The sequence below is a fragment of the Hydractinia symbiolongicarpus genome, chromosome 1 (genome assembly GCF_029227915.1).
Source record: "Hydractinia symbiolongicarpus strain clone_291-10 chromosome 1, HSymV2.1, whole genome shotgun sequence".
NCBI classification, from domain to species: domain Eukaryota; kingdom Metazoa; phylum Cnidaria; class Hydrozoa; order Anthoathecata; family Hydractiniidae; genus Hydractinia; species Hydractinia symbiolongicarpus.
In genome coordinates this window covers 9,106,264-9,120,632 of record NC_079875.1, presented here as the reverse complement: position 1 = coordinate 9,120,632, position 14,369 = coordinate 9,106,264, and the positions used below count along the sequence as shown (strand labels likewise).

Below are 14,369 nucleotides of genomic sequence, written 5' to 3'. Positions count from 1 at the left end.
ATCCTTACACGTACATCATAAGGACAAAATGCCCCGGAAACAAGATTGGTTATGAGGAAAAACAGCCAGTGTGAACGCTAAATGATAGCTTAGTTGTCATGGACACTGTTATGTTTTGTAGATGCTAAACATCATGCAGAAATTGTGGCGCGCGAATTAAATTTCGGACAAATTTGTCGTCACAAGTAATCCAATTTTCAAAAACATATGTCCAAAAATGTTTTGAAATAACTATATGGTGACTCACTGATAATGTGTACTAAATGTCAATACGACGGTAAGAAGGACTTCCTGTCCTTCACTTCAGAAAGAAACTTCAGAAAAAGTCATATTCTATTTTTTGTAAATAAAATCATCCGCACATATTTACCTGTAAAACGTTGGTAAATTTATATTCTTCAAACAAATTTGATATTTCAATATGAATTGTTAAGCATCAGAGGATTTAAAAACCCTTTTTCCCTAATAAATATCGAATTGAATTTTCGCCTAAATTTTTTTGGTTATCGTGTTGGATTCCGACCCTTTTTTTAACTGATCAAAAACAAAAGTCTTGGAATGAGATCGAAATTAGCGACTATAATATTGATAAGTACGATGCTTTGCCGCAGGAAACCATTAAATTTGATTATGAAAATAAAAATATTTGGCTTGTTGTTGACCCCAAGTAAATTGAAAACGACGGTGGAGAGCGAAAACGTAGATTGCGTACGTGACGACGAAATATTCAGTGGCGTTACTATTAAAGTTAAACTTGTTTGTGCTACTCTTTTAATGCTGATTCAGCAGTATGTTTGTAAATTTTTCTAAAATAATATTAAGGAAACTATTTAATGTTTTTCAAGGTTATAAGTATTAAAACCAGACAAAAGTACAATACTATACAATTAATTTTTGTGAAATATAGAACAAATTGTTGATAGAATAGTTGCTGATGCTGCATCTCCGTTCCGAAAGTGGTTTTCCTTTAATGCCTGCATGCGGAAAAGTTTTGTAAACAAACCTGTTTAGCAGACGAGAAATTGAGCTGCCAAAGGAAGGTCAGGTAGTGCAAAAAATGGAGAAAAAAAATAGTGATGAAGATTTTAGTGAAATTATCAATTATGTGTCAATGTATGACTGGATAGCATCTTCAACTTCAGCTGCTCTAGGTATAAAATAATATCTTAAGTGTTTCTCTTGATAAGTTTTAGCCGTTCAAATGCTGTGTATCATCATGCCAACACCTTATTTGAAATGCTTGTTGGATCAAGAGCACGAGGCAAATCTCCTATTCTTACAATTATTTACAAAAATTTTTTCTTTCACATATGGCCTTGTGTGGTGGTGTCCAGTCGCAGTTTCTTGTGCATTCTAATAATATTTAGCTATTCCCAAGTTGAATTTTACCCTCAATTTTCTTTTACGTAGTGTATATTCGTACGCACTTTTGCCCATTTTTGAGTACGTATATGTTCATCCGCTATTCGTAAGTAAAGTGCTTTAGGGTTAGGGTTAGGATTCTTTTTCCTTTTTTCTACGTATAAATAGCGCTACACACTATTAATACGCACTTTATGTCATATTAAAGTGCGTACGAATATACAGTTCCTTTCTTTTATTGGGACGTTATCTCGATGTCATGTCCCTATATATGTAATCAATTTTCATGTATATTCTGTGGATACATTTTTAGATCCTAGTGAGCAGGAAGATTTGTATAATATTGACATGGTGGACACATTCGATACAACCTTAAAGGATACTTATTCCAATCCGCATCCAACGCAAGTCCACGATTTCAACTTAACACCTGAAGAATTAGACATGTGCATGAGACTCAATATAAATGATAGTTTAATCATCGACCAACCAAAATCTCAAGGCCCTCTTCAGTTTAACTCTAGAAATCCAAACTTTAATTCAATGCTACATGAATTTGAAGATAATGATGTGCAGATGGAAAGTAGCAGTCATTGTGCAGACACAACAAGAACACAAGTAGAGGAACAAAATGCTAGAAAACGCACACTTCAAAAGTTGGTAACTGCCATCAAATCAAGATTATCAAATGGTGAAACAGAAAATAGTCATGCAACGTATGTAGCTCAACCTATGACAGAGCAAGTCACACTTCACATAAGTCCAGAAAAAGTATGAATTACTTTTGTTATGAGTATGTAATACCAATGACCTTTATATATATATATATATATATATATATATATATATATATATATATATATATATATATATATATATATATATATATATATATATATATATATATATATATATATATATATATATATATATATATATATATATATATATATATATATATATATATATATATATATATATATATATATATATATATATATATATATATATATATATATATATATATATATATATATATATATATATATATATATATATATATATATATATATATATATATATATATATATAATACTGGGTTTTTTAAAAAGTGTGTATGGAGCGTTATGAATATAACATGTTATTTTCTAGAACCTCTTAGACGAGTACCTCTTAAATCAAAGTCAAAACAAAGCTTCCACTGAGCTAGGTATGGTGTTTATTATATATATATTTGGGTTAGATTAATGTTTTTGTTATTTTTTTTCCATTTGTTCCTAAGGCATGAAGTTAGGTGCATACTACAAACTTGCACTGTTTTCAGGACTTTATGGGTCTGAAATGTGTTTATATATTTTGTTTCACTTGTTCTTTTAAAATGTTTTATTTTACATTGTAAGTATATGTAATTATTAGTTGTATATGAACTGTGGAAAACCCACTTTAAGCAAGGTTTAAAAAAACAAATGCTCAATACTGGATACTGAAATATCAAATTAAATTGGCAAAATCATAAAATTGGTGTTCTTTCCATCAAATAATTTGTATAAAGTTTATTTAATAAACACAGGAATAATTAAAACTTTTTCAAATGAATCATGCAACATTTAAATTCCCTGTAGTAAAGGTTACACAGTTAATCAGGCGTGATCCACCAAATAAATAAATATATATACACAAAAGAAACAATAAATGTATTTTTTTAAAATATATGTAATTTATGGAGGATGTTATATCTGTTTTTGTGAAAAAACTGTAGACAAAATTGCACTCAAAAATTTACTTGAGCCAAAGAGTTGGAGACAATTACAATGGTAATTCTCACACACACAGAGAAAAAGTATAAGTGTCACCATCCTGTCTTGAAGTTTTAACATCAAGTTATTGACATGTAACATTTATATGGCCATTTAACGTGCATTTAAGACATCCATTTTTGACAACTTATAAAATATCTAGGCTTTCAGAAACAGTTACATTGAGGCTTAAGAGTTTTTTAATGATGTTATTAGCGTGTCAATCTAAAACAGATGGGTTGGCCCAGGTGTTAGGAAATAATATTCATTTTAGCCCTACTTACCCAAGCAGAAGATAATGTTAGTTATTTCTATCCATGCCCAAGTTATTTGGCCTGAAACTTTAAAAAGTACAATTCAATGGCTTCACTAATTTTATATACACTATTGATATTGATAATCGATATTTGTGGTGGTGTATAATGTTTAAATGATCAATTACCGAATAAGGCTTGCTTTTTTTGAGCATGCACTTTCCTGAAAAAAACATCCACCATGAAATGCTAATTTTGATCTGATTCAGTTTAAAGTCACGGACTAACGTAGAACAATCAGATACGTCTATATATATTGTCATAAATAATCCTACCCACATGTCAAAACATTCCTATTTCGTACAAACTATTAAAATTTTCTTTGTGAAAGTCTGCTAATTTCTCTTTCATTGCACACTTAATAAAAAAGACTGCATATTCTCAGGAAGTTTAAATGTCAAAATAGGACATATTATTTTACTTCATCATTTTTAGTTACTTTTAAGATTTAAAATTTACAAAACATTTTTTAATCTTCACAAAGTTAAAAACTCTTGACTTAAAGCATATATAATCATGTTTTATTTTAAATGTGAATTTTTCATTTAGAATTTTCTGATCCAGTTTCTACTTTTGAATTTGCTGAATATTTCACAGACCCAGTTCAATCTGTCAACAGTGATCATTCCTCAAAGATAAAGAAAAAAACGCATCACAGAAACACTTCTAGCACCTCGTGGTGCAGTTTTTCATCTATGACAAGTGGTTATGAGTCCACTGTTGGAAGCTGCAGCAATCTGTCTCTTGATTTTTTAAATGATGAAAATCTTGACAGCATAGCGAAAGAAGAAAGAGGAAATTCACCTGAAATAGAAGGACTTGTATCAGCACCTGTGGATGAAATTATAACCACACATAGAAGTTCATTACAAAGAGTTGTTGCTAATGTTGCTGATAAAAAGAAAAGACTAAAGGAAAAACTACAAGAAAAATTCCGAAAACAAAAGGCAGAAGATGTGAACAATGCTAATGACATTGATTTAAACAACCTGAGTGATAATAACGATATCAAATCGCCATATTCGACACAGGTTGGTGAAAAAAGAGCCACAAAAAATTAACTTGATATCTATGACTCATCAAATTACCCCTAATTTCCCTGTTTTTAATGAAATTTAATGACTTCAATTGCAAGTGATAATCCACGGTTATTATAATCTTATCAATTGCATTGTTGTTTTGTGCTGGTACTAGGGTGATAGCATAGGTCAAACCTGGGATGTTTTCTTCAATAAACAATGTTTTTGAGGTCATAATTAGTGGTAAACAAATTGCTTTGGAATCTTAATTTAGAGTTTATCATCTTCAAACGGCACAGATAATGGTAATATGGATACATTAATGGAACTTCCTAAAATATCAAATGAAAAGTCAGGTGCAAGGAAGTCTGGTCGTGATCATCGAGATGTTGAGAAAAAGTATCGGGACAGAATTAAACGTTCTACTGCTGAATTGAAGAAGCTCCTTACATTTAAAGGACATCAAAAGGTGATACTTGATTCAGAATTATAAAAACACGCAACCACCTTTTTTGTAAAAGTTCAAAAGAAAACCCTGTATAGAATAAATTTAATATTATTTTTTTTATTGTGTTTCCAGCAAAGTATTAATGATGTTCTCCAAGGTGCTACAGAAGAAATTAAAAGATTGCGTAAAAAGATTGATTGGTTGGAGAAAGAATGTAAGTTACTCTTTTTTACTTAACTTGAATGAATGAATCTCACGTATTCCAACAAATCCAAAATAATTTAAAATGGGGGTATCAATATCAAGAAATTTTATGACAAGTTATCCAATGCAGCACACTCAAAACCACACCTTAAATCCTTGGTATGTCCTTTCTGCTACTCATAGGAGATGTCCTAAAAAACCTGAATTGTATATAAGACTATTTTTTCCTTTCTTTTTTATAACAATACAGCTTTTCTTTTTAGTGCAATACATGAAACAGAAAGAGCAAATAAACAAAATCAGTTCTTTTCCATCTGATCAACACTTGTATAACAATGAAGAAGAGGAATGGAAACAAGTACAGCAAGCTTCAACCGTTGCAAGACAAAGTGCACGCGATGGGGCTAAAATAGCTACTTTCACAGTGTTGTTCTTATTTTCATTCGTTAATCCAATAGCACTTTTAAGTGGGGAATCAACAGCTTTCGAAGGAGGTATATATATAATATATATGCATTGTTATAATTAATTGTTTATTAATCTATTTTTGTTTGCATTCGCAAGTGAAGATTAAGTTATCCACAGAGTCAGAAGTTCTGTTTATTCTTATTTATTTTGCTTATGAATGGTACAATATACATGTTGTATATTTACGTTTCCTAATGTTGGATACAGTATGCTACACCGTCGTGTTTATGTGCCTCTAAGTAATTTGATTTGATTTGGTACTTTGACATTCAAATCAGAATGCAAAAAAATACCTTAAAAATCAGAGAGAGGAAGTTTTACTCCCAAAAAGTGAGGAATTTTTCTGTAGGTACACTGGCAATTTGTTCTTTAAATAAAAACTGAAATATAATATTTCCACCTTCATTCCAGATCATACGTTTCATTCACGAGAATTAATGAGTGAAGGAGAAGAAATTATCACTCCACAACATTCTGCCTTTTCACAACTACTGCGTGTTGGTGTATCCCTGTTGATTTTAATGTTTATGTTATTGAGAGGAAATATTCGATGTAAACCTAACACGAAAATCGTGCAATGTTTTAAAAGTCAGCTAAGAAAGGCGCAGACAATGATTAATAAGGTTTGTTCACTACCTTATTTTATGTTTATTATTAAAAAAATTATTAGACTGTAATAAAAGTAGATGTATATGCTCAGGTTCAGGTAGCAATGCCAATCTTAATATTGTAGCACATGTGAGTGCACTGGCACGACTCCACATACACCTAAAACAGAATGGGACATACTGTTTTAAGGCATTAATCACACATATAAATTCCAATATCCCTTATGCAAAATAATTATACACGACCACAGTGCAGATTATGAAATCAACACTTTTATTGTACATTCCCTTCTTCACTGTGTTAACCATTTTGGAAGGATCAAAGTCTAGTTTTTAGGACTAAATGGAAGATTTAAAAGTAGGTCAAGAGAAATATGAAACAAAGTTGTTTATATAGACTTAATAGATAATGGTAGATATGATTCTAATACACACAGATCAGATGTATATCCACGGTACGCACTGGGGTATAGGCTTCCACGCCAAAGGATTGACCCCTGCACCAAAAAATTTGCCCTCACCTACATGGTAAATCCCCACCACAACAACTTCCACATTTGACTGATAATTAAAATCCCAAAATTAAGATTTTTTACAACTTTTTAAAAGAGGAATACAATGAAATGATATTATGGAAAGGATTTTGGTATCATACTCTTCTCTTGCTCTATAATCTTGTATAACATTCTATTTTTAGCATAATTATGAAGGTGCAAAAAACATTCTTCGTCTCAGTCTTCTCATTATTGGTGATAGATGTCCCAGAACACCCTATGGACAAATCGTGAGTTACATATGGAAGAATATTTGTCATTTGCTATATCAAGCCAGTTTAATGAAAGTGTTAGAAACGATTGGACGTTTAGCGCTTCCTTCTGGCTTATTGCATCCACAAGAGAGAAGTGAAAGACAACATGCTGCAAACTTGTTGATGCACGCCTACCAAAAACTACATGAAATTGCACTAAAAGGTATAAAATACACAATTTGCTGATCTTTCTCCCTGCTCTTCAGCATTTGACAAAATATTCCCACCACCGCCATAATTGTTTGCATAAGTGTTCATGTTGACTTAATGAACATAATGTTTACAATGGTGTTATAACTAATTCTATTTCTAAGGTGATATGTTTTTGTTCAAAAAAATAGTTTTGGTGCGTAATTCATATAAAAATAAATTTTTAGATGTTTCGTGTACTAACTTGGAAGCGGATTGTTACCTTATGAATGTCATTCATGCTGCAGAAGTATCAGGTGATCATGAACTGTTGTGTACAGCATATGCAACAGCAGCAGTTCATATGAAGGAGAAAGCCTGGCTTTTGTCATCGTTTTTGCAGGTATGACCAAATAAAAGCAACTACATTTGAACAGTTACATGAAAGAATAGAATTTCTATCAATTTTTGTGTGTGATAATCTCATAATCAACCTTAATGCAGCATGATTTTTATTGGGCGGTTTTACTTTTGTTTTTTCGTTTTTATGCAAAACAAAGAGAAGCAAATACAGGGGCCAAGTGTCCTAAAATCTCTAATATGAACTAAAATTTGAAACCAAAATATGGGGTGGTTTTCTTTTAAAATATTTATTTTTTATACAATTGTACTGATTTTTAGTGTTTTATCCATAAACTTCCTAAAATCTCATTTTCTAAATCAGAAAATCAGAAGAAAAAAAATTAAAAAAATTATATGATGGTACATACCTAATTTCATGAAATTAATGTGTTGTTTCAGTTAGCACACATTATGGACACATCCCAGTTAACTAAGATACCTGTTCAAAACATACTTTAAATTCTGTGTAAAATTGCTGCACTTAAAAGGGACTTTAAAATTAAGATAGCATTAATCATTTAAAATTCCTGTACCTTTTTTTTCTTTTTGCTGTTTTGGCTTTTTTATTAATTAATTAATGCCTAAATAAATAAATAAATAAAATAAAAGTAACAACTACAAGTGTAGTTTAGTTCTTGCTACAAGCAGTTGGTGGAGTTTAATTTTTCATCTTCTTTTTTTCAGCATTATTTTGCTGACTGTGCAGATCATCAAGCTTGTTTGGCACGGCAAAATTCGAAAGTAGTTGTACTAGAATGGATATTTGATGGTAAAGGATACGATTACTTTACAAGCGGAGTGTGGGATTTAAAAAAGCGACCTGTTTTCCATACTAAAGGTAAAAAAATTAAATAAACAAATTTTTTGTTGTTGTTGGCTTTTAAACTGTTTACAATGTTATAATAGACTAGAAAGGCTCAGTTGAACAGCCTTTAAGACTTATTTAATTTGATACTTTTTCTTTTTAGATGACAACTCGAAGTTGGATGAAGGTATTTATTTATTTACTTTTTTGTAACTATCTGTAAATTTTCAAACAATAAAAAAATATCTGTACAATTTTTGACTAAGACGCAAGTGAAAAAATAAAACTCGATAATTTTGCTCGCTTTTCCGACAAACTAAGAAAAATTTTTATAAAGCTTGTAAATAATTCACAAGAGTTAAGTTTATTATTAAGTTAGGATTATTCTACTAAGGTTTGATACGGCAAAGAAGTTTGTTTAATTTATACTGTCAAATTTAAAGCAGTTGTTCTAATAGCGATATCAAAAAAATTATTGAGTATTTGTTTTGTTTTATTTATATCAGCTGACTTGCTGCAGACAATTTTTTGTCAATACCAAGAATTCCTACTAGCTGAATCTCTCAAGCGAATTGTTATTCCTGAACCATCATTAAGAAGCGACCAAGATGTGGAGATTGGTCAGTCATTTCTTGCGAGCTTAAAATCTTCTTCAGCGATTCAAAAAATTGATTGGAGTTACATGCGTATTCAGTCGTTGTATTCGTGGTGGGTGTTCGTGTTGAAACTTCTGCAGCGAATCGAGAAACATGAGAGTTTGGATGAACTTGAAGAAACCTTCGAACAGAAGATACATATGTTGGAACAAATTATTACCTACAGCACGTATGTTGATTGATTGTGTATTATTCAATACATAGGTCAAAGTAACTAGGGAAACTCAAAAGCCTGTTTAGGAATGAAAGAGTATCACTTTATGACTTCAGATTTTTAAGGAAGGTATAAAAAACCATACACAAATGGTAAAGCTTAAGAACAAATTCAATAAGGCTTTTTTTAATAAGGCTTTACGATTAATAATGCTGAAATAAAAAATAAATATGCACAACATGTCATCATAAACAAAACATTTTGACTTTTAAGGTAACCAACACTATAGCTAAACTTTTGTACCACAATTTTTATCACTCTCCTTGAAATAGCGTAGCTCTAGGTCTATTTTTTTAACTTTTTATTTTTTTAACTTTTTTTTATGTTTTAGGCATGAATTCGTGGTTGCAATAAAATCTGTGTTATCTGCGTATATCTCTATCTTGAATGCACGCAAAAATAACGGGACACACGAATACGAGGCTATGGAAGCGAAAATCCAACATGCTGCTATGTTGGTTAAAAACTTACCCCGCGCGAGTCAAACGGTTGGTACTGTAAATGCAAAAGATATTGAACTGCAAGAGGTAGGTAAAACCGAGTTAGCTTTTGCTCTGGAAATACTGTCTCTGTAGTAATAACATCCATATTTTGTGCACATTGGCTGACAAATCGCTACTTTGTGCTGATGATCGAGATATGTACGACGGATAAACCCTCGTATCCTTTACCATCAAATGTCCATTCTAGTACAATTACTTTTGATTTTTTCACGGGATACCCACTAATCTTTCTCATAAAAATTATATTTCGATCAAAATGGCTGCCGTGAAACAGCCATCAAAAAATTATGTACCACGCCCAAAAATCACCATGGAATTTCACCAGCAGAAGCCTGACCCACTTAATTTAAGTACTAAAGTCCTAATACGTGGCTGTATAATGTCCTCTTAATATATCACGTTTTTATTGACCTATTTTGATCACCTGACTGGTTCCTATTTTTCTGCAGCAATCATCTAAAATGTTAACGAAACAAAAATTTCGTGGAATTTGGAATTGTCCTTAGAAAATCCAAGGTATCCCATTTTTCCCAATGTCTCTTCCGACTTAGTGTCTTTAGCCACTTTGGCTATAGATTATTTTATTTGAGAAAACATCAACCTTGTTTTTTTTGCACCGTAACCCTATCGGCATTTTCCCGTGGAGTCCTTAAAATACACGTATGTACAAGGACTGTTTGCCTCAAATAATGGACTATGATATTATTTATTTAGTTAATATCAATAGCATGTTACACAGTAATTATCGAGACAAGATATATCCATTGGCTTATGAATTATCATGGCAACATAACAGAAAAAGAATTGGTGATTTTGCTGCACGAGCAAGAAAGTTTAAAAACTTTTTGTTCTGCGAATCCCCATGTTAGTACAAAGGTGAGAAAATACGCCCATTCAGTACGAATGTGAGAAAGTACGCCCTTTATACTTGATATAACTGTAAACGCCCTTGTTCGGTAAAATAAAAGATTTACTACATATACTTATAAACACCTCGAATAGACTGGGATCTAAAAAGAATACCTGGAACACACGAGCCTGAAACTTTTGATTGACCTCAGAACAAAAACTAGGAATACTACATTATGACCAGAGAGGGTTTGTTCAGTATTAATTACAATGATACTTACATAGTAAGGAAGACTTTGGACTGATCTTTAGAAATATGGCCATTAGCAGTAAAACGTGTTAAGTGCTATAGGCGAGAAAATACGATGAAATAAAAAATCGTGCTTAGTTAAAGATCTTGTGACACCAGTTAAGCCTTGTTTCCATTTGACTGTATTTTGTGCTATAGCACAAAAAGCTCATAAGCTATGCTGTTAGCGCGTGCGCACTTGGACAAAAACTCTAATATCTAAAGCTTATTTTATTTCCTCTTATTGATACTAGGTTTTGAGGTTGTCGACTTTGATTTGACCAATTTAACCATATTTAAGAAAAATTGAGTAGGGGTAATATTTATGTCATTATTTTAGGTTAAACGTTACGCAACCATCATTGAAGAAATGTCAGGAATGAATAATGCCGAAATACACCGACTGACAAAAAGAAGAGAATTTATGAGTAAGTTGTGGAATAATTTTCAACAAAATTAATCTGGGAATACCTAAATGGCACCCTTCGTGACCCGTTTCACCTTAAACTCATTGTTACCTGTCTCTTTTTTGTATGCGCTCTTTTAGTTTTATATTTTCGTGGTGTGGCATTACCTTTTGTTTCCGCATGCGCATAGGGCCATGTTTAAAGCGTTTTCTTGGTATGAGCGTTTACATTCTATGAGACAGACGCGCAATTTTATTTTACTAATTTTTAACACTCCCCGACGATGAGGAAGAAAAAGAGCAATAAATAATGGATAAAAAAAACAAGACTTGATGTTGTTAACCTTCCTTTTAACCCGTTGAAAAATAAAATTTTTAGAAACTGAAACTCGGGATTTTTTAAACATTTTTACCCTAAGTAGCTTTATAATATTAGCCAAATTCTGTTCAAGTCGGTAGCCAAATCAAGGGCTTTTGCGCCTCCTTAAAACTTCTCAATTCTCCTCAATAATGACCTCGACACAAAGTTTTTTAACAACTTTCAACTCAAATCTCCAAAATTATAGTTTTACAACCTGACACATGATTTTTGGTATGGTTTTATTTCAAAATGCTAAACTATTATGTTCTTTGGTCATAGCATCACCTAAAAATTTCCTTAAATATTCTAATTCTAAATTTAAGAAATATAAAAATATCCTCAAATCTCTATTTTTTTATAAGAAAATTTGGCTTTATAAAAAAAAGAGCAGCATTCCTAAAATCGTTACCATGCTAGAGACGCATTAATTAAAGAACAAGTGTACGACAGGTGAAATATGAGGACCTAAATTTGTTTGCACGGATTAATTAGTCTAAAATAAAACTAGTTTAATATATATTACTAGTCGTTAGCCCGTGGAAAAATCCACGGGTTCGCCCGTCGCAGCTAAGCTACCATTTTGCGTGACAGGCAGCCGGACGGACAAGACGTATACGGGCATTATAATATAGATATATGTTTTTAAAATCACTTATTGTATTTTATTATTCTCTCATTGTTTTAGTTTCAACTTGTCGACAACAAAAACCACGCATAGTCTGCGTGAACTGCTAAATGTGCACGATGTTCACGATTTCCGATTTTTTGTGCACGATGAGAAACATAGTCGATGGATTGGTTTCAAAATGTAAAATAATATAATTACATATATAAATATTTTATGTCAGCTATATATTTAAACATTTTTGTAGATTATATAAGTTCAAAATGTCAGTGGCACACAAAGTAAGGGAATTTCGACAAAAAGTCCTTATATATTATTCCAAAGAAAATAATTAATATTCTCTCTCACAATCTGGTCCGGAATTTGTTGACCAATGCCTGGACCAGCTGGGTGTTTAATAACTCAAATTGAAGGATTCATATTGCTATTATGGCTATTTTATTAATATTCCTATTTTGTTAATATTATAATTTTCAAGTAATTTTATCATGTAGCCACCATGTGTACATAAACTTTACCAAAAGGTAAAATAGGGTTGCCTAAATTTATTGCCTGGTTTGCATCAAGAAATTTACTTCAAAACATTGTCGTGTAACTGGGCCTTTCCGCTGTGCGGATATATGAACCAGTCACATAGTAAAATAAAGTCTTAGTCTTAGCGACGAAATGTTTGCAGATTGTATTTTGGTGTCGTTGATCGATGCCAGATGCATCTGCCTTATAATATACGAATTTTTTGTTCTTCACTGTGGAAAGTGTAACCAGGGAATAAATAAGTAAGTATAGTTAAAACTGTATGTAGAATTGGAGTTAGGTAATGTACAATATACCATAGCAAATTCGTGCTCAGTGTTATGATTCTGCTTCTAAAGTCAGTGAGTCAAGAAATAGCCAAAATACAATTTTTGAGTTTCTTGGTGGTTGCAAAAAAAATTTAAAAAACTCCTTAAGTAAACTGGCATTATTTTGGTGGTAATTTTGTTTCTGCGCCAGTGTTTTAGTGGGCATAACAATATTTATAATGTATATAATTAAAATAGCGGGCTTTGATAAAAGCATGTATAACACTGAGAACGACTAAGAAAGGCTAAAGAAATGACTTTTAGCGAATATGACGAATTTTTGTATATAGTATTTTTAAAGAACGGAAAACATATATTCAGCTTCTCTTGATTTTTTTCTGTTTCCGATGTCTTGTAAATTCCCCAGCTAGGGAGATTCACAAAAGATCTGTTTCTCAGTCTTTAACAACATACACTACACTTCTCTTTACTCTATGATAAATGATTTTTTATGATGTAGATCGGGAATTTTAAACCAATGGAAAACAAAAAAAAAATCGACAATTACTCCACACTTCAATTAATTCCGCAATTTTTCGTGCGACATAATGCTTTCATATTGCGTTGACAACATTTCGGTAGGTAGAAAAATAAAGGAACATCCACAGTAAGAAGCAAAGAATTGCTTAAAAAATATTTTGCCTAAAATTGGTGAAACGTTTTTCTAAGGAGAGAAGCATATAGTTAAAAAAAACTTACTCCAGTGCCTTTGGATCCCATATGATTTCCTGCTTTTTTGCTTACCAATATACACGTGCTAATGTACAAAAATTCACAAGCTTTTGTAAACGTTGGCAATTCATTTAGCTGTCATTAAAGGAATCAGGAAAGAGCCAATTGGTTACCTGTAGCCTAGTTAACTAAGCTTTCTTCGAGAATGTCAAATTCAGTTTCTCTCAAACGAAAGCTTAGACGCAAAGAAATGTCAGAGAAAATCCCTAAAATTTTTAACTCACATCTAGTAAAACCTAAATTACAATCAACAAATACCCACAAAGTCAGCGTACTCAAATCTTACCCTTATAAAAAAATACAAGAATTAATTATATTTGTTTAGGTAACTAAGGCCATTAAGGATTTCCTGGCATTGGCTACGTGAGCACAAAACAATATAAGTAACCAATCAAAAAGTGCGGAACACAGGAAATTCGTCTGAAACCCAGCGTAATTTTTCCCACCTTAGCTATTCTGATTTCCGGGTGGTAAGAAAAAATATGCTGGATCTCCTGACTAGCAACCTGTGGTTAAGGTCTATTTTACT

The 14,369-nt window shown here is 31.8% G+C and overlaps 1 protein-coding gene across 1 annotated transcript; it reads left to right on the top strand.

Moving 5' to 3' along the window:
* Positions 1 to 825: 825 nt before the first annotated feature.
* LOC130636542 (uncharacterized) lies at positions 826 to 13,428 on the top strand. Its single transcript, XM_057446295.1, has 17 exons — positions 826 to 1,151; positions 1,676 to 2,133; positions 2,515 to 2,572; positions 4,022 to 4,503; positions 4,766 to 4,960; positions 5,072 to 5,153; positions 5,407 to 5,637; positions 6,023 to 6,234; positions 6,917 to 7,190; positions 7,405 to 7,559; positions 8,243 to 8,396; positions 8,527 to 8,550; positions 8,870 to 9,188; positions 9,565 to 9,760; positions 10,451 to 10,612; positions 11,215 to 11,302; positions 12,327 to 13,428. Exons 1-17 carry the CDS (start codon positions 1,058 to 1,060, stop codon positions 12,374 to 12,376), a joined length of 3,234 nt encoding a protein of 1,077 aa, XP_057302278.1. The 5' UTR covers positions 826 to 1,057; the 3' UTR covers positions 12,377 to 13,428.
* The last annotated feature ends 941 nt before the right edge of the window (positions 13,429 to 14,369 follow it).